This window comes from Equus asinus, chromosome 24 (assembly GCF_041296235.1).
Source record: "Equus asinus isolate D_3611 breed Donkey chromosome 24, EquAss-T2T_v2, whole genome shotgun sequence".
Lineage (NCBI taxonomy): Eukaryota > Metazoa > Chordata > Mammalia > Perissodactyla > Equidae > Equus > Equus asinus.
Genome location: NC_091813.1, coordinates 21,648,650 through 21,670,158, shown reverse-complemented (window position 1 = coordinate 21,670,158; position 21,509 = coordinate 21,648,650). Strand labels below are relative to the sequence as shown.

The window sequence follows — 21,509 nt, the reverse complement described above, 5'->3', positions numbered from 1 at the left end:
CGGAAAAAGAAAAGAGGCGGAGGCGGGGGCGGGGGCGCCTGCACGAATCAAACACACGTATGAGGGCACCCACACGCAGACACGCAGCCCCGGCCGGCCGCGCTCGCCCGGGCCCGCTCGCCCCGCGGCGCGCAGCACAGCCGGCTCGGCGGCGGGCCGGGGGGCGGCGCCCTATGCAGATGAGGAGGGTGTGGCGAGCGCGCCGCGGCGGGGCCCCGGAAGCGCAGAGAGGCCCGGTATAAAAAAAGTACTGAAGCCCTTTCCCCGCACAACTGCTAAGGCTCCAGAGACGGGAGCGTGAGCGGCGGCGGCCGCGGCAGCAGGAGCCGCCACCTCCGGGGCCACGGCAGCTGAGGCGGCAGCGGCGCGGGCGGGGGCGAGGGGCGGGAGCGGCCATCGCAGGCGCGGGGGTCTGGGCAGGACTAGGTCGCTCGCCGCTGCCGGGAGCGCACTCGCCGCTCCTGGAAGTGTTGCCGCCTTGCGGGTCCTCGCTCGCTGCGCTCCTAGAAGGGGCGGCCGCCTCCAGGTGACACAGACGGGACTCCCGCTTGCGCTTTCCAGATGCATCAGAGATACTTTTGGTGCGGGGCTGCTCTGCGGGGCGCGGCGCGCGCGGCTGGGGACCGCGGGGGCCCGGGGAGGGAGAGTCTCCGAGGAGCCCCCAGTCCGGGGGCGAGCCGGGGAGGGAGCGCGCTCTTCCCTCCGTGAGCCCCTGTCCGCCGCCGCGCGTCCTCACCGCGCTCCTTCCCCCTTTTTTCTTTTAGGACTGACCAGGGCCAAGTGGTGTTCGGCGGGCACTTCATGGCGGAGGGCGAAGGGTACTTTGCTATGGCCGAGGACGAGCTGGCCGGCGGCCCCTACATCCCCCTGGGCGGCGACTTCGGCGGCGGCGACTTCGGCGGCGGCGGCGGCGGCGGCTTCGGGGGGCACTGCCTGGACTATTGCGAAAGCCCCACGGCGCACTGCAACGTGCTGAACTGGGAGCAAGTGCAGCGGCTGGACGGCATCCTGAGCGAGACCATCCCGATCCACGGGCGCGGCAACTTCCCCACGCTCGAGCTGCAGCCCAGCCTGATCGTGAAGGTGGTGCGGCGGCGCCTGGCGGAGAAGCGCATCGGCGTCCGCGACGTGCGCCTCAACGGCTCGGCCGCCAGCCACGTCCTGCACCAGGACAGCGGCCTGGGCTACAAGGACCTGGACCTCATCTTCTGCGCCGACCTGCGCGGGGAAGAGGAGTTTCAGACTGTGAAGGACGTCGTGCTGGACTGTCTGTTGGACTTCTTACCCGAAGGGGTGAACAAGGAGAAGATCACGCCACTCACGCTCAAGGTAAAGCCCCCGAGGTGGGGAGAGGGGCTTGGGCGCGCGCCCGTGCCGGGCCGTGCGCGCCGGGCGGGGGGCTGCGGATGGATGCCACAGATGGGCGGCCGTGACGGGTGTGGGCGCGCTCATTTGTTTTGGTTTTGATGTTTTTAAATGAGTCGACTAAGGTGCGTGGACGGTGTTGAGCATTTCTGTTTACTTGGTGCTTCAGCGCCACAACTCTTCTCCAGCTTCCTCTTCTGCCCCCCCCTTCACTTCCTTCTCCTTATTATTTAACTGTTGGCTTTCCTTGCTTTCGTCTTGCCCAGAGTAGATTCTGATACGTTGAGGAATGAAACGATGCAAATAATTTTTTCTGAGTCATTCTATGATCGAGTCTTTGGGAAAACGGCAGCCTTAAGCAGAACCTAGTCAACGGGCTTTTTATTGTATTGGAAGATGTGAGTAGACTTCTCAGCTGCATTCCGCTGATTCTGTGTGTTTAGGATATATATGGAGCTTCTCCGGGTTGATTCCTGTGTTAAGGGTATGGTGGGTGCCCCTCCCTCCCCACTTTGGTTCAATGAGCGTTTTATTTAATTAGTTAAAATGGTCTGAAGGTTCAGCCTCCCGGAATGCCCTAACTTAGTTCATATTTGATTGCAACTGCAGAGTACCCCTGGTGGGGCGTACAAGATACTGATCACTGGGTCGCCTCAGGGGGAGAGTAACTGGGTGACTAGGGACAAGGGTGAGAGGCAGACTAACTTTCCACTGTATGCCTTCTTGTGTTTTGAGTATTGTGTGAATATTGTACCTATATGACCGTTTTCAAAAAATAACCTATCAAAAGTCAGACATGACAACCTCTTGGTACTGTGCTGCGTCTGCCAAAAGCCTCAAACTATTATTTCTAGTCTCTTTCCCAGACGGTAGAACTACTCGTTAAAGGTATTTTTTTTTTCTGTTTCCAGAAGACTGTTTAAGTCTGTAGGTAGTGTTTTGCTGAAACTTGACAAAACAAAAAAAGAGACGGATCAAAATAATTCTCAGCTGTGAAGAGGATGTATTTATTTATTTATTATTTTTTTCTAGGTTCGCTCATCTTCTTGTTTTATCTTTTAAATTGTAGGAAGCTTATGTGCAGAAAATGGTTAAAGTGTGCAATGACTCTGACCGATGGAGTCTTATATCCCTGTCGAACAACAGTGGCAAAAATGTGGAACTGAAATTTGTGGATTCCCTCCGGAGGCAGTTTGAATTTAGTGTAGATTCTTTTCAAATCAAATTAGACTCTCTGCTCCTCTTTTACGAATGTTCAGAGAACCCGATGACTGAAACATTTCACCCCACAATAATTGGAGAAAGTGTCTACGGCGATTTCCACGAAGCTTTTGATCACCTTTGTAACAAGATCATTGCCACCAGGAACCCAGAAGAAATCAGAGGGGGAGGCCTGCTTAAGTACTGCAACCTCTTGGTGAGGGGCTTTAGGCCCGCCTCTGATGAGATCAAGACCCTGCAGAGGTACATGTGTTCCCGGTTTTTCATCGACTTCTCAGACATTGGAGAGCAGCAGAGAAAACTGGAGTCCTATTTGCAGAACCACTTTGTGGGGTTGGAAGACCGCAAGTATGACTATCTGATGACGCTTCACGGAGTGGTGAATGAAAGCACGGTGTGCCTGATGGGACATGAAAGAAGACAGACTTTAAACCTCATCACCATGCTGGCTATCCGGGTTCTGGCTGACCAAAATGTCATCCCTAACGTGGCTAATGTCACTTGCTATTACCAGCCGGCCCCCTATGTAGCAGATGCCAACTTTAGCAATTACTACATTGCACAGGTCCAGCCTGTATTCACATGCCAGCAGCAGACATACTCCACTTGGCTACCCTGCAATTAAGAATCATTTAAAAGTGTCCTGTGGGGAAGCCATTTCAGACAAGATAGGAGGAAAACAAAAAAGAAAAAAAAAAAGGCTGAGTGACCCAGCCCTGATTAGGGATGTTTTTTGTGCAGTGATGATCTGCTCCTGGTTTTAAGCTTGGCAAAGCTTGTGGATCTTTTCATAGGTATGGGAGCATGATCTGGAAATGATCGTTTCCCACCTACAGCTCTCCCACCTGATCCTCCTACCAAATTGGATTTTGTCCTAAAACAAAAGAGACCTGTTACTAAAAGCAGCCATGTTATCCTAAAATAACAAGGGAAAAAATGTTCGATGACAACATGGGTTTGCAGTACCTGCTCCCATAGCTTTGCCATAGGAAAAAAAATTAGTGGAGACTTTCTTATGAGATAGAATTCACAAAAGGGAAAATACGGAGCGAAAAACAGAAAGGTCTCACCCCAGCTTAATTACCGATTCAGGAGTTCAGATAGTAACAATAACACAGAAAGAAGGGGAACTCCAGCAGGGGGCTTGCTATTTGAGGCTCGCAGCAAGTGCTTTCTGTGAACTCTTCTGTTGTGCTGACAGAAATGGCTTGCTCCTAATGAACAGTAGTAGGTTGGTGCTGTTCTCATAACAAACAGCAGAACTTATGATGGCACAATCCATTATTTCCAGCTGCGTTCATAGCTCGCATTTTTCAAATGTGAAAGTGCAAGCAAAAACAGCCGTAGCAAAGAAAGTATGTATGCTCAAGGACCAAAGATGTAACAGATAAAAATACCCAAGTAGAAGAGATATAGTAGAATATATAAAGAGTTACTATATTTGTTACACACTAATATACATCAAAGTGCCTGTTGCCTTCTGAAAATTTGAAGTGGAAAAATTTTGTGGTTTAATGATTATTTTATCAGGGACTCAAGAAGAAAATAAAACAACACATAAGCTTGTGAATGGTGGAGGAAATGCCCTATTTTTTCTTGGCAAATACTTGTATAAAGTTAACATTGTTGGTGTGATCTTATCATAGGTACATGTGTATGTGTGTGTATATTATGTGTGTATATATACATATTTGCAATCTGTATATATACACACAATACATTGATTATGGTCTAGAATAATGTAGCAAATAGGAAATGTTTAAATAGTGTGTGCTTTTATGTTTTTGACAGGTTGACAGGAGACGTGGGCATATCGCAGTGGTGAATTAAAACCCACATCTAAAAAATTTAAAGCAAATGAAGGAGAAAAACAAGTAATATATTTGATAGGAAGAACAGAGATTATACATTTTTAGTGAGTGTTTTTTTTTTTTCCTTCTTTTTGTGAGCCATAGAATTCCACAAATGGGAGAATATTTGTTTGGCAGAGCACTCTTTTTTTATGTGAAACTGCCATTTTGACAATTTGAACCCTTTAATTTTTTGTAATACTTACATGCCTCCATGGCGTGTAATCCAGTGGCTCATGGATCAATGATAGTCTATTTAAATCCCTGACTGCTAAAAAAGAATTTCTGATGATCTAAACACTACTTATTAATATTAAATGAATTTTTTATTGAATGCATTCTGCATTCCAGGACCACTAGAATTTAGTAAATGTGAAAGGACCCTTTTTAAAGAGTATTTGCACAATTGCTTAAAATTTATATATGAGATATATATTATATATAAAATTTTATAAATTCATGCCAATATGAAATATCTTTGATCTGGTTGTCACACTGCATTTAAATATTTAGTACTGTACTTTAAATTCAGTCACTTTGCATTGAATCAAATCCAACTTTATTTTCTCTTTCCCGAGAGACTAGTTATACCTTTGTGAAATGAACTAGCATTACTATTTCAGTTCAATGACAGCTAATTAATCCTAAAACCATCCCTTGTCCCAGCCCTTAATTCCTTTGGACACTGGCCTCTGAAAATGCGTTTGTTAAAAACAAAACTAACACTTAAAAACCTTCCCTTTGTATTGTGAAACAGCCACATAATGCCTCCCGACTCTAGTGGATGACTGCTTACTATGATAATTCCTCTGAAGAACCAGCCAGATTTTTGTCATCAGTGAGAGGGATTGGGGAAGAAAATAGCATCATCCTATTGGCAGTGTAATTTGTTTGTTTCTTATCTGAGCATCACTCGGATGCTCAGTGCTAGATTAATCCATCTGAACTACCTTTTGCACATTTTTTTTTGAAACCTTAACAGGAACTTGATGGGTTTGCTGTAGCAGCTTCCCTGTGAATTCTGTCCAAGCTGTAACAGCTACTGTACTGCCACTCACTGTTTCCTAGGGAACTCTTTCTTCTCCCATGTTGGCTCAGTCTCCCTCACTCCAGCCCTGGGTTTGAAATATTAGTTGTGAATTCCCAGGAAATATTATTCCATTTGCAGATTAAGCCTGATACTTAGCTGTCAGAAACCAGAGCTCTGCCTACTTAACTTTCTCGAAGTTTTCTAAAAGAAAACTAATGAAATGCTTGGGAATGTAGGAGCAGCTGGTGATCTGCCTTCTTCCTTCTCATGATAACTTTTTACAAATGAGTCGTCCACTATTTTATAAAGAATCCAGAGATCTCTGGCTCTGCCATAGCAACTACCTGCTGTTAATTTATGACACAGATTTTTGTTTGGAGGAGCCTTATTTGACAATATCCTTTTCATTTATTTTCTAGACTATTGATGTTCTTTTCTTGCTTACTCCAGGGTTGGTAGCATAGTTGGAAGTGCCAGCACCTGGCATTCAGATAGAACAGGCTGTACTCAAGACAACCTTCAGCATTTACTTTAAGACCTATATAATTTATTTCTCTTTTGTATGTACTATAGTCTTGTGCCTATGTAGTTGAACAAACAGTGGAATATATGTCTCTCTTTGTGGATGTGTGGCCTAAAACTTTGAATGTCTGACGAGAGAGAGCCGTGTGTATAGGTCAGAGACAAGAATAGCTCTCAACTCCTGATGAGTGCCTGTGATTCGTTTGCTGTGTGTTTACCTGGCCTAGTGTGCTGTTACCTTCAAACAGGAAGAAGTTTTACCTTCCGATGCCCTTCTCTCCTGTCCGGTCTGGCATGTCAGAGAACACTTAACCTGTGACGGTGCCCTTTTAAGCAGTTTACTTCATTGTCAGTAAATCTAGTTGCCTCAAAAAGTCCTACATCAAGATGGACTTTTCCTTTCCAGAAATGGGATCTAGTATCTGCTCACTTTGGAACTGGGTGGACTATTTTAACGTGGCTCCCAAAATGCAAGAATGGAAGAAATCTGTAAGCCAAGCCAAGGAGGAAGTGCAAAGAAAGTAAACCTGCTGTTTTTGCCACCCCTTTCTGTTTGCTTGTCATCGGTAGCTTTACTGTGCATAAAATTGTTTTCAATGCAATGCTTGTCAAATAAATATTATGAACCATTTTGTAAATGAAATGTATTATGTTGAAAGCCGTCAGCAGTTCCAAAATAAGCTTTTTTTGTTGTTTGAAGACAAAGTGTGTTAGATGAAACCAAAAAGCCAAAAAAAAGGTAATTTCGTATATAGCACCTGAGTATAATCTTTCTTTAAGATTTCTTATAGCATAGCTTTTTCAGTGCTGAGAAAGAATCTCTATGTATTATTTTGTTGTAATAATGGCTTGCTAACAAAGCACATGGTAAAAGTACAAAGTTGGAAGATGTCAAGGTAACTTGGCAAGACTTGCTGCAAAGCCTTGCGGAATGGAGGAGGCCCTGCCCGCTGGCTGTCTCTCCCTCCACCCTCTCTCCAACCACTGCCTGCTCTGAGACGTCCTGTTGCGGCAAGCTATACCTTGGGTCACTCTTCTGGAATATTTTGACTTTAGACTGTGTCACAGGCAGAAAAGGAGTTGATGGAGAATGGACTCTTAAAAACTGACGTGTTTGAATCAGTGCTAGAGGGAACAGATTGTGAATTTTGTTTACAGCATCCAATATTTGGATTTTTTTGGTTTTTGTAAATAAAAAGAAGTTATTTTTTTCTATTGATTTGTGTCTGTTGTCTTCGGTGTGTGCACTGGCAAAAGACCGTGTCCTCTGAATCCCAGCCCACGTCCATGAGAAAAGACAAGGCAGTATTTGGAGAAGACTAGCCTTCAGCAACTTCCTAGTTGGAGAACAATAAGTTAAAACGTCCAGCTTTCTGCCAGCCCATCTCTGATTGGCTCAATGAGCTCCAAAAGAATCTAGCTAAAGGGGTGCCAAAAATTGTTATCTGGGTATTAACTTAGCAGTGTTAAGTGAGCCAGGAGTTAGAACTGTTTTCCAGTATTGGTAGAGACTCATGACTCTGGACTACCGGGCTCCAGTGGCCCTGAGTGGCTCTGGGTTTGTGTGAGTAGTCCAAGTGTTGAGACTCAGTCATCAGTAGTTATATATATTATCTGTTTGGGGCTCTGTAGTGTTATTCAGAGTGTTTACTTTGGGAGTAAGTATTGGAAGCCAGTAATTGGAAGAGGAGGTGAAAGCGAGAGTAATTTTAGGATCTAATATATTGTACTTTGTGTGGGTGCATGTGCTGGGTGCAAAGAAATCACCCTTTTGATTAGCATTCAGTGTAATCTCACCTTTTCAGATCACCAGGGGACATGCATTTATTTATTAACTAAATTTTTTCTTTGTGTAATTTTGGAGACTTTCTTAACTCTAGTAGCATGAGAATTTGGTAAGCTTAGGCTTCTGTAGGACATACTTGTGGTTTTTAAAACCGTTTAAAGTCCTGATGTTGGCTAGAATGCATGCTTGATGCTGCATCTATGATGGAGCCACTCCTGGTATTAAAAGCCAGCTTCCCTCACACATACATCGTAAAAATACAAGATGGTTATTTGGTTTGATAATGGTATTTGTGTGTCTTTCTCTTCTTCCTTTGTTGCGACCTCTTTATCCTTCTACAACCAATCCCTCACATGTCTGTGGTCATCACACAGTTCTTTTTAAACAAAGGTTGAATAAGGACAGTATATATTAAGCTCCTCCTAGAGTTAGATACACCCTGCTATTTCTGGTTGAATTGCCAGGTTGCACCTAACTAAGCTTGGAGAGCAGTAACCCACCCTTTCTTTCCTTAGGAATTTATTTTCCTAAACATTCAGTTCCTTTAAGAAAAAAAAAGACAAAAATTAATGTTCAAAAAGCAAAAACAAGGAAATTAAAATCATAGTCTTTAAATGTAAAGTAGAATAAGACTGTTAAAAATCATCAAATACTTCAGAAATAAAACTGTAATTTCCTTCTTAGAACAAAGTTTGAAATAAATGATATGAATGTCCTTCAATCTAGTGGCAATCGCTTTCAGGTGGGAGAGGGGGAGGAGAAATGATTTTTAAAATGATTAGCTTTCACCCAGTATGGCCCAGATCTTGGTTTCTAATGCCATGCTCCAAAAAAATGGAACCAGGTCTCCTTGGAAAAATGGCTGTATCTAAGGCTGGCAGAGAAAATACACTAGAGGAGTTGGAGCATCTTGTAGTTCCAGAAAGCGACGATGGGCAAAAAAAAAAAAAAGATTAAAAACCGTAATGATGAGGGGCATGTCAATAGAACAGTTCAGCAACAAAATAATAAGTAGTGTTGGGTTATAGCCCAAAGTTAAAAATATTCATGAATCCACACAGGTGGAAATAGATGATTGAATGAATAAATAAATGGCGGCAAAGAGACAAATTTCCTGTGCAGAATTCCAAATAATCTATGTAAATACTGCCCCTCAAGGAGGTAGAGATTAACTCCCCACGTCTTAAGTGTGGGCTCTGTATAATGCCTTCCTTCCAACGTGTCCAATATGGAGATGGGTGAAGAAAGAGTAATGTCCCAGTGGAGAACCCTGACTGTGTCAGCCAGGTGATCATAGTCAACATTGACAGTGATAAGTCATGATAGTAGGCTGTGCCCTTGTTATGATGTGATGAAAATGATGCTTCACGTCTGTGGTCTTCCTCCCCAAAACCTACAACGCTAGTTTAATCATGAAAAAAGCACCAGAGAAATCTAAATTAAGGGGCATTCTATAAAATACTGGACTAATACTCCCCTAAATCATCAAAGCAAGGAAGATCTGAAAACCGCCACAGCCAAGAGGAGCCTAAGGAACCCTGACGACTAAATGTGGTGTGGTGTCCTTGATGGGATCCTGGAACAGGAAAGGGCATTAGGTAAAACCGAAGGAAATCTGAATAAAATATTGTTGAAATAATGTTTCAATATCAGTTTTTTCATTGTGACAAATGTGCCATAACTAATGTAGGATCTTAACAACAGGGAAAGTGGGTGTAGGAAATATGGGAACTCTCTGTACTATCTTCACAATTTTTCTGTAAATCTAAAACTATTCTCAAATTAAAAGTTTATTAAAAAGTGAAGATTGAGAAAATGACCCTTCCTTGCTATTTCTAGGGCAGTGACTCCATTTGTAAAAATAATAGTGAATAGTGAATTTTATTTTTTAATGTCTTCTGTACTTAAAGTGTTAGGAGAGCAAATGAGTGAAAATAGGATGATGTGTTTTGCTCCAAAGGTTTGGAGACACTTTACCTACAAGTTTTAGGGAGAAGGAAGGGGGTTGAAGAGAGTTAAGTTCTACAGGCAATGTTCTGCTGTAGAAGAGTACGAGGAATTCTTATTACCTTAGAATTTTAAAGAAGGAGGATACTCCATGTAACCACAAACCATTGTGTGGATATTTATTTGGAGTTCTAACATGAGTAAGGGGCTAAAATTTCACAGCTCAAATATACGAAAAACTTTGGAAAGTTGCTTAGGAACTCTTTGTGAGGGAGTTATTATATATATATTTTTAAATACTAGTGGAGTCTAATATTTAGTGGAGTGTTGAAATGAATTATTATTTAATGTAAATAGCCACTTCCATAATTTATCTGCTTACCTAAACTTCTCTTTTAGCGTATCAGGCTTTCTTAAAGTGAAGGCACGCTTGTTCTTATATTTACTTTCTCAACTCAATCATTGGCATTAGAAATCGTTAAAAATGCAGTTTTGTAAAGTAGATACCCTTAGCAATTTTTAAAAGCAGTAATTCCAGCTTAGCAGTTTATGAAGTTAGGACAAGTCCTGTGCTTTTTTGCTTAGGGACGCAGAGCGCCCTGAACTGCAGGAATTTATGAGTATGGGGCTAAGTTATTTCTAACCTCAATAATGGAAAGTTCCCTTCAGGATCCCCTTCAGAAACTATTGATTTTCCAGCACAGTCTGTACTTATCAGTAATGCCAAGATTTTGTGGCATCATCTGGCCATGTCATTAGAAAACTGCTGAAACCCTATTCTTTTATTTTTTTCTTCTTCTTTTAGCAAAATTCAACATAATGAACTACACAAGGCATTATGGGTAATGCCATTCTATGCATTAATCCCAAATTATGTATGCTTTGGAATTTCTTCCTCTTTATCTCTTCAAAAAAGGTCAAGAAGGTCACGGCTCATATGTTCCTCATTTTAATAGGGAATAATTAAAAACTATTAAGCTATCTGCATTGTAGAGTCCAATTATCAGAGAAAAGAAGAGAATCAACTTCAATCAGGTTCAAGGCCTAAAGGCTGAATTAGAGTTGCCAGATTTGGTAAAGAAAATCAGGATGCCCAGTTAAATTTGAACTTCAGATAAGCAATGAATTTTTTTAAAAAATATAAGTATGTCCCATGTAATATTTTGGACATAGTTATACTAAATACTTATCTGTATTTACCTGAAATTCAAATTTAACTAGAAGACCAGTATTTTATCAAGCAACCCTCTAACCTATATAGGATTACAAAATAAGGCTGAAAAAGTTTCCTACTACAGTTTGAGTCAACAACACATGATAACTTGTTAATATCTAACTTTAGGTCCCATTAAACACTGCGTTCACATGGGGTACCCATAGCAGCAAACCCTTTGAAACGTGGTTCACTCATTAAATATTTGCTGAATGCCTTTTATGTGTTTAACCTTGTGTTATACTCTGAGACCCAAAAGAAGTGAAAGGCCTGCTCCATTGCCCTTTAGAAGGCTAGCTTCCACTTGCAAGTAGAACTTACTTGCTGAAAATTAATTTTTCAGCTACCCTGGGGTTAATTACTCACGAGGCTTAGCTCTGCATGGGGCACCATAAAGAGCCCTGTGGACTAATGGAGAGTCTGGATGAGGGGAATAGCCTGTGAAATGAACCTTCTTGGGAGCTTTCAGAGGCAGAGCTCCCCGCAGGTAGCCCCTGTATAGACAGGCACTGGCCATTTGCTTGTTTTGCAGCAAAGGATTAGGGTAGATGTTTTGCAATTTCTGCTGAGGGAAGCGAAAATTCTCCCCGAGCTCCTGGGCACTTTCATTCTCTTTTCAAAACCACTGCAAAAATCTTTAGGACTTAACTCGAATGCACCTTGAAATTTTATTGCCCTATAATCCTGTTTTCTGCAGCACATTAAAATTCCCTTGAATGTTTCTTATGTAACCACTTCTGGTTAACTGTCATCTTGAAGTTATTACAATTTAGTCTTTGCTGCTTTTTCCAGAGCTGTGAAAGTCCCTTTCTCAGATGCTTCAAAGGCACCATGCACCCCAGACCTTACCCCCTCCCAATTTGTGTAAAACCAGTTGTGTTGTCAGTCTGGGTATTCATTTAGTCAGCATAGAGATCTTAGTTAAAGAACAGTTGTAACTGTCACTGATTATTTATGTGATCCCCTGGACAGCATGGGGTAGAAGAAATCCTCAGCTTTCTCTATCATCAAAACATTTAATAAATACTTACTTTCTCATGCCCTTGGCTTGATACTCTGTGAGGATTTGCAAAGTTATACAAAACTGGCTTGTTTTCACCAGCAGATTTAATTGAAAAGTGACACAGGGATATGAACAAACAAATAAAACACAGAGTAGCAGTGAAATTAAGAAATTTGCCAAAATATGAATATGAGTGGCTAAGCTCATTCCCACTTTAGAGCATCTGCTGGTTGTTCCATTTCCTTGGAAAGCTCTTCCTCAGGATTTTTGCATCTCTTGCTCCCTCACTTTATTATTATTATTGTTAGCTATTGTTACTGAAATCTTACTTTCTCAGAGAGGTTTTTCCCTGATCCTTCTACTTAAAATAGACTTTCCCTCCAACATTTTTACCAAGTTACTCTCTAAACCCTTCTGATTTTAGGATGTATATTACCATGACATTTGTTGCTACTTGAAATTGTATTATAAATTGATTTATTTCTTAATTTATGGCTTATTTGTCATCATAGAATGAAATTCATAAAGGCAAGAACTTTGCCTAATTTACTACTATGTTCTTAGTGTCTGAAATAGAGCTTGCTACCTAGGAGATGCTTGTTAAATTTTAGTGAGTGAGTGAATAAATGAATTCCATTTTGTTCAGGATGAGAGGTGAGATGAAATATCTAATTGGGAAAGTGTCAGAGAAGGTGTAAAAAGAGTGTACAGTAACCAGGAACACTGTTAAAATAAGAAAAAGATCTCAGAGATTGCCTGCTCACTGAGAGAGCACAGAGCAGAACCCTATGGAGAAATTCCAGCCTTGACACAAATTAGGAGCAGTAAACAACGGGAGAGAGATGGTCTTGGTGGGAATGTGTATGGCAGGTGCTCAAACCTCTGCTTGGTTCCTGAGCTTGAGCCTTTGAGATCAGTGGGCCAGCTTGTGCTGACAGCATTTGTGTGGCATGTGCTCAGGGGTAATAGTGACAGGAAGCACATCTTCCAGTGCCCATGGGTCTGTTCTCTTTCTTCCAAGCCAAACCTGGCAACTTGGTAAATTGAGGATTGTAGTCCTGGGCAGTGACTACACTCTCTTTCATCAACTGCCACATCTCCCAGAGCTAGAGGATCTCTGAGAGAAATATTCAGGACAGTGAACACGAACACTGAGGTCTGTCTCGGATCTTAAGTAAGGGTAGGGGGCCATTAGGTGGGAAAGGCGCTTTGCTATTTGAGGAAGGCTAATGTATAAGGGGCAGTCTGTTCATCGCCATTTCTCAAAAGAGACAACCAGCATTTCCACTGGCATGCTTAGTTGGCCAAGTCTCAGGGAACAAGCAGTCTTGCCCTGGGGAACCAGTTGTGACCATTTGATGTTGATTTTTCAGGAGTGTCCCATTTTCAGAACGCTGCCCTGTTGTCAGACTCTGTACCTGCCATGTTGTTGCATTTGGTCAAAATGAGGCTTCTGACTTTAGGTGCCACGTTATAATTACTGAATAAGTTAGAAATATGGTGCAATAAGGATTCCACACTTCAAGAAATAATTTAAAAATTAGTTTCAAACTTTAATTCTTGCCACTTGTATACATTAAAACTGACTTGAATTCTCTGGATCTTGTCCTGAGTCCCAACCCACCTAACCCACGGCACTTCTCATGAGAAGGGAGTTGGGAGGGAGATTGATCAAGAAAAGTGAAACAGTGTACTTCATAAAAAGTACTGAGCATTTCATATAAAGTTCCCATTATAAAGAAGATAGATTTGGGGCTTCTGAATCAACTTAATGTTTCAAGAGTCACTTGAGGAAATCTATAAAAAAGGACCATATAAAGAAACACCTTTTCTTTATTTCCATAAAATAGACAACTGTCAATATTATTTTTACCAGAGTATGTGCATCCCAGGATTCTGACTCCATAAGAAGTTTCGTGGTTTTTTTCCCCCATGCACTAAAAGGACCTAAAAGGACACTTGGAGGAAGAGACCTGACATTTGTTGAGTTTTTACACTGGGTCAGAAAGTTTAGCACTTTACATTCATCATCTAAATTAATCCCCAAATGCAATAGGGGAAGTCTTGATTTTCCCTCCTCTACTGAGTAGGAAATGGAACCTAAGAGGGATTAAGTTCTAGCTGTTCAGCTGGAAAGGAGAAGAGGAAGGATTCCAAGGCCAATCTTGAACTTCACATTGTTCCTTATTCTTCTTCTAACTTCTCCAAGCCCTCCGCTTCCCACCCTTGGCTGTGGATTGTCAGTGCTGCTGTTTCTCTCAATCCTCTGCAGTTAAGAGCAGGAGAAAGGATACGCAGTGGCAGCTCAGCCCAGGTGGTGTGAACCTAGGAAAAAGAGTGATCATATGATATAAATAGTTCCCCATAGCGGGCCTTCCATATAATGTATAATAGTGGCACACATCCAATTTGACAAAATAATTTTATTTTCCATTTAATCATCACAATAGTCCTGAGAATTAAGTAAAAAAAAAAAAGCATTATGATTATTGCACTTTAAAAGGGAGAAAAATGAGACCTGGAGAGACTAAGCTTGTCTGTAAGACATAAAGGCCTTTAGAATTCATTCAGTGATTACATGGAGGAGAGTCTTTTTTCTGCCTGAGACACACAAGCAAATTGGTCTCCAGGTCCTTCTACAACTCTCTCCTATCAATTCTCCATCCAAAAGGCAGGTGCATCATAACAGCACAGCAGGTAGAAGTTCAGGAAGAGCATCAGAGCTTTCCTCACAGGATGAGATCACATAAATTGCCTATTGTGAGTGGATTACCTTACGAAAAATAAGCATGATTTAAATTTTCAGTTGGCAGTCAGAATTCAGTAAACTACTTCAGTGCTGTCAAAGCTATTTTCTGTATGTCCTATTACAGAGAATGGGCCACTTAATCTTTAAAAAGTGATCAATTAGCCTGGCTTACATCACTTCTTACTGACAATGCATGCTACCAGCTGGCTGCTTTTGAATCTGTTTTTTTTTTTAAAGAAAATGTCTGAAAGGAAAGGTAGAGTGTAATTAAACATGTTAACCTCTTAGAAAACTCTGAATGAATTTCTATAACTCCTAAAATGTTCATTAGTCTTCTTGTGCTGTAGGCTTATCACACCTGCTGAGCTAAACACCCCAAACATGTTCCTTAACATTTCTCTCTTAGTTTGTGACTTCTGCTTAATGATGTCATAAGCCTTTCTCAATACACTATGTCAACAAAATTCTTTGTCACTTGGTAGATAGCTCAGGATCACTGGGGGGCAAGATCACATCTGTGGACCTGGATTCTAGTTCAGTATTTGTGTTAGTTGATGTATGTCTGAAATGGTGCTTAAGAGAACACATGCATGCTCAGGCTCCACTCCTGGCAATTTTCATTTAGTCAGACTCGAGTGAAGCAAGAACATCTATAATTTTTATAAAGTGTTTCTGAAGCACAGCTCTGCTCGGAACCCCTGCTTTACAGATGCTGATAGTGCCAAATCTGTGTCACTTAGCCTAGGCCCTCTAGAAAGCAGAGCCTGAGGCAGTGATTATGATCCAAATGGTTTATTTGCCAGATACTGTCACAGGATGTTAAGGTAAGGGACAAGTGTAATTCATTGCAACACACTGTGTCACATGCTGGCTACTACATCACAGTGTACCACAAAGCAACACAACAGGTGATTCAGCAGGCTTGTTCAATCAGCAGGAGAGAGTTCTCCAGAAGGTTTCCAAGGAGGCACTGTATCTTGGAGTAGTGCACAGGAGAGAGAAAGGAAGGGGAATTTATCTGCCTACTAGTCAATTTATTTTCCTACTAGTCAAGTGTCCCTCCTTGGGAACTACCTCTTCTGCATTTTCAGTTGTCTCATCTGGCCCTTAAGTGGCTATGCAGGAGTACAGGTCTCATGTCCTGCAGGGTGATGCTTCATTCATTTCCAAAGGTGGAGTAGGACTGGCAACAGATGGAATGCTGACGAAGAAGCAGAGGAAGAAGGTCGTCAAGGTTTGCATCTTACCATGCAATATTATTGAAGGTAACGAAGAGATCATTGAGGAATTATTTAAGCATATCAAGAAGATAGAGTTTGATTTAAAGAGGGAATGGAAGATTGGGGGAGGATAGAAGCCACACAGAAAGTATTGAGAAAGTGAAAATTAGTATTGAATATTGTTGATTGACACTTGACATCCCTTCCCATCTTTTTGTATTCTCCCCTGTATCCTAGGAGTTGGAAGACAAAGAACTCCATTTAGCAGACTCTCTTCTATCTGGGCTCTGGCTGCAATTTAGGTTTTGCTAATAGGAAGCATTTGCTTGAGATATGGCAGAGAGGTGTCTTTTATGTCATTCTGGTGCTGCCAAGCAAGTTCCTGTAGATGTACATATTGGTGACAGCATTAGTTTTTTGATCTCTAGACTGCAGCTATGGTGGTGTGATTTTAAAACCTAGAGTCCAGTAGGGCCCTCTGACTCCCCCTCCGTGAGCTCTTCCAAAGATTTTATAAGTACCCTCTTTCTACATTTAAACCCTTTATGGTAGAAATATCTGGAGCAGTTTCTGTTTCCCATAATACAGTCAGACAATTAGAAGCACTGAGAGCAAAGTAGGCTTTGTGAGAGCCTGATGCCCTGAGTCTCATGTTCTACTCCTCATCTTCATCTGTCAGCAGCCCAGGAATAGGAAGGGTCAGCAATGGCAAGGCTGCGTGGTTGAAAGACCGCAGACTATGGGGTCAAGCTTTCGAGTTTGAATTCTAGCCTATCACAACTTATTTAACTTTAGACCAGTTACTCAACCTCTTTGGATTTTTGCTTCCTCAATCTATACAATGGATTAATATAAAATAACTCTAAATAATTTAGATCATTGCTATACAGAGTTAATAAGATAATGGATACGAAAGTTCTTTTAACAGCAATTTGTTGTAAATCTGAAGACTTTAAAGCACCAGTGCTTCAAGTAATGCATGTTGAATATTGTCACCTGGCCTGGAATGAATATGCCCAAACAGTTCCAGAGGCAAGAGCCATTTGCTCACCATTTCACTCCCAGTTCCTAATGCAGAGCTTGACATATAGTGGCTGCTTGATAAATATTTATGGAGTGAATGGATGACAGCAGCTTATATCCAGACTACCAGTTGCAGGTGGGAAAGTATGGTTTCATTTATGACTGGCCAACACTGCACTCTGTAGGGTGGGTAGAAAGCATTCAAGGGACTCATTGATCAGCTCCTGCCCCCTTTTGGTTGGTGATCTAATCAAGTATTTGGGAGTTTTCAGTGCATTTTCTTCAATAGATGTTTGAAGCAGTTCTCAATATGTAAAGTTTTCTGATGAAATCTTATCAATGTAATGGACATCCAATTGTGGGGAACCTGTGGAGCATGTCTGAATGTAGACCCCTCTTTCTCTGTTGTCTGCCTCGTGAAGGGTGCTGTGCAGAGTCTGAAGTTTCCATGTATCAGTATCCCTGTGGAGCTTGTTACAGACTCTTCTTTCCTTGCACGTCTATATTTCTAACAAGCTCTGTGGGTGATTTTGAGGCATAGAGAAATTTGGGAACCAGTGGTATGGTGGCTTTAAACATTTTGTCTAGTGAGAAAACATATTTACATAATCACACATGTATTGTTCTGTAAAACTTTCAGAAAACAATTTTGAAACTTACTAATAGAAATAGATGCTATCTCCTATTCTTATCTAGTCTGTCTTATTCTACTCTATTTAGTTTTTGTAAAATGCCAGTTGTCACCTGCCAAAATGATTCCAAAAATCATGTGTTACCACCTATAGTTTGAAAAATATTGGTGTAAAACCTATTAGAACTAGAATTAAGAATTATGGCTTCTAATAATGTTTCTACCTTATGTTTGTGTAACAAGCAATATATATATTTTTAATTTGCACAACACAAGAGCATTAAGATATGTATTATGACTCCCATTTTACATAAAAGTAAAATGATCAACCATATCTTCTTACTCCAAAATACACTGGTATTTCTGTTATGCATCTAGTTGGGTAGTTTTGGTACAGTCTTTGTCATTAATCAGCCTTGCTATTTGAGGCAAGTCATTTTGCTTCTCTACACCTCAGTTGCCCTATTAAGAATGATGTGAGAGTGGGCTGGGGCAGAGGAGCAGGGGAGAATGTGAGCAAAAGATTGGAATTGGACTAGTTTTCTGCCTTGATCTTCACTGAAAGAATGAAATGTACAGGCAGGACACATATTTTTAACTAATTCTTTAAGTTTAAAATTTAATTCTTTTTTTTTTTTTCCCAAAGATTGGCACCTGGGCTAACAACTGTTGCCAATCTTTTCTCTTTTTTTTTCTGCTTTTATCTCCCCACACCCCCCGTACACAGTTGTATATCCTAGTTGCACGTCCTTCTAGTTGTGGGATGTGGGGCGCTGCCTCAACGTGGCCTGACGAGCAGTGCCATGTCCACGCCCAGGATCCAAACCCTAGGCCGCCGCAGCGGAGCGCGGGAACTTAACCACTCGGCCACGAAGCCAGCCCCCAAATTTAATTCTTTTTCTTTCTACAACAACAATAGCAACAAAATCACCAGTTAACATTTGTTGAGTAGGTATTCCAGTTCAGGCATGGTGCTTAGAGATTTACATCTTTCACTGACTCCTCTGACAACTTTATGAGTTTGATGCCATCGTTATCCCCATTGGTAGAAGTGGGAACTCATCTTAAAGAAGTTAAGCAGTTGTCCAAGGACACACAGCTGGCCAGTGGGGGAGCAGTGGGCTTACTCCAGAAGATCTAACCTCCAAGCACACTGTTTTTGCAAGGTGGTCATCCTGACCACAGCACAATGCTGTCTGCTTGCAGGAAGCACCACTGAATACGAATAGCTGGGTAGATCTTATTCTGGAAACTTTTCGAGACCCAGTTGGATTTATTAAAAAGAGAAATGCTTACTGAATGGCTGTAATTTAATTGATATTTGTAACAAATTACTTGTGTAGCTGATACTAGATTTGAGAAATTTTTACCTAAAATTTACAATGCCTCCTTTGATTCTAAAAGTCTCTGTTGTTTGCTCAAGTGATTAAAAAGAAACAATTAAATAAATAACCTGCTTCCTGAAACCTTCACTTATAATCTGTTCCCGACTAGTGGACTGTCTAATCACCTGGAACTTCAGAGCTATTATCTAAACAATTCACATACAGACTCCAGAAGCCTTCAAAGTTGGGTAAATGTGATAATTCTTTTTGGGGCAGGAAGAAAATATTAGACTTTCTATTTTTAGCTCATCCTTCTAAAAGTTTATAGTTGTGCATAATACATTAGTGTAGTCACATGTGTGTTAAACCAATGAATAAGTAAACAAACCTTTATTGTGGATGATCAAAAAAGTTTAGACTACTGATTTTATCATTTTTCTGTGTGAGTCTGATTTTCTCTATGGGTAGAGGTAGGGTCTATGTTCTGCTTATCTATTGCTATGCAACAAACCATCCTCAAAATTGGTACTTTCAAACAATATCAATATTTAATTTTTTTGCAAAGTTGCAGTTTGGGCAGGGCTCAGCAGGTACAGCTTGTCTCTGCTTTATTAGGGTGGCTTTAAAGTGGGGCTGGAGCAACCTGAATGGAGGCTGTCCACTCCCCAGTCTGGCACTGATGCTGGCTGTTGTCTGAGAAGATGCAAATACTTGCAGACAAAAAGACCTGGGGCTCCTTGGCACCTCTCTCTTCCTCTCTCTGGTCTCTCCACGTGATCTCTCCAGCCATGGCAGCTTCAGCTTAGCTGGACTCATTACAGAGCAGCTCCGGGCTCCCAAGGTGCTTGTCCCAAGAGAGAGAGCCAGGAGGAAGCTGAGTGACCTTTTCTAATCTAGCTGCCAAAGTTGTACAGGGTCGTTTCTGCCACATCCTATTTTTTTTTTTAGAAGTAAATCACTTTTGAAATGAGACTCCCATTTTTGATGGGAGAGTGTCAAAGAATTGGCAAACAGGTATTAACACTTCCGCACTTTGCTTAACCTGACGGGCGCCAGTGAAAGGCCAATGGTATGATTGGGTACCATCTAACTAATTTGGGCATTAAGCTGCAGTCTGGAAGTGAACTGGATGGCTGGGCTGGTCTGGATGGGTCTCCAGACTGAGTGATTAAAGCCATCAGTGCCCTTCTCTTCCTGCCTCCCCACCCCAGCAGGCTCACAGGCATTGGGAAACTCCTCCAGGCTTCTAGCCTGGTCTGTGAGTATTTGAAACAGCATTTGGAGATGGGAATGGGAAAAATATTAAAAAGTAGACTAGGTGACACCCCATGAAGGTGAGAGGGCAGCTGGATTCCTTTTTTCTATGCAGGGAAGCCTGAGAGGAAGGGGTTAAGGATCCTCCCACCCAAATACCATGTATGTCAAAATGTCATCATAGGTATGTGTCTTAATAAAAAATGCATTCACCTCCCATAAACAGGTCATATAAAAAATAGACGTGTGTTCTAATAAAAATATGCACTTTTGCTATAAGCATTTTCCTACTCCTAAGTTAATTGGTGTTCCTAGAACAAGAGTATAGCCAGTGAACATTTAAACCACTTTCTTCTTTGTTCTTCTCCCAAAGTTCAGATAAATAAAGTATATTTATAACATGTATTTGAGTAAAAACTCTTTTCTCTAGATATATAAAACACTAGTGAAAGAATTCCCTCTTCAGAGCCTATTCCATTGAGGTGGCAGAGCTAAAAGCTTTGTTCTGTGTAGTTTCAATTAAGTTATGATTTCTAAGAGTATATCTATTCCTTAAAATTTTCTAAATTCTTGTTTAAAGACTAATAACAAGCTCCTTGGACATTTGATCAAGTAACTTAAAACTAAGAAGCCAGAGAAGAATGAAGAACATTTGGAAGTTGCTCAGAGGAGAGCCTTAAAGATGATTAAAGGGTTGAGAAATAAGACTCAAGAAAGGATAATTTCTGGAGATTATTCCACTTTGACAGAGAGGAGTTTGAGGGGATGCTCAGTTTGACTTCTGTCGAGCAGATCTCTCTGTGCTCCGCCGTGCACTACAGCAATATGCCAAGCGATGTCCGTCATTGCAATTCTGGAGTAATGAAAATTTCTGTAATGATTCTGATTCCGTCTCTGTTCCCTGACATAAGTTTAAATTTCATTAAATGTAATTTTGGTGGCTTCTAACACTTTGAAAATGGCTTATTCGTAGGACCCTTATTCTTAGACCAAGCCAGAAAATAAAGTTTTCATATTCTAAACTCTTAAACAGGAAGGTGCCTTGCTGTTCATCCCCATTTAGCAGGGTCGGGAGCTTAATTTTGGTTACTTTTAGTGAAAAAGAAAGTCTGTAAAATCAAATGTGTAATTAATAAGTGTAGTGGAGTTTGAATGCTGATTGTTAAATAATTTTCTGTAGTAGTTGTTAATCAACTTTTCTTTCTTTAGAATGACTTAAATATGATGGTACTTTAAGACACTGAAGGTAGAAGTGATCTGCATATTCCTTTGGAGCCTGAAAGCCTATAAATTTTCTTCCTTTTAGTGTTTTAATTTTTTCATTTATGTTAAGGACTTTTCAATATTCTAACAAAAAAGAACACTTGTAT

General features: G+C 41.2%; 1 protein-coding gene across 2 annotated transcripts; it reads left to right on the top strand.

The window, feature by feature from the left end:
• The first annotated feature begins 219 nt into the window (after positions 1-219).
• Positions 220-7,203, top strand: TENT5A (terminal nucleotidyltransferase 5A). 2 transcript variants are annotated; one of them, XM_014853113.3, is made up of 3 exons: positions 220-581; positions 765-1,329; positions 2,435-7,203. In XM_014853113.3, the coding sequence occupies exons 1-3, from the start codon at positions 562-564 to the stop codon at positions 3,209-3,211; spliced, it is 1,362 nt and encodes a 453-aa protein (XP_014708599.1). In that variant the 5' UTR covers positions 220-561; the 3' UTR covers positions 3,212-7,203. The 2 variants fall into 2 exon arrangements, with proteins under 2 accessions (XP_014708599.1, XP_014708600.1); XM_014853114.3 differs by having other exon boundaries at positions 226-526.
• Positions 7,204-21,509: the final 14,306 nt, after the last annotated feature.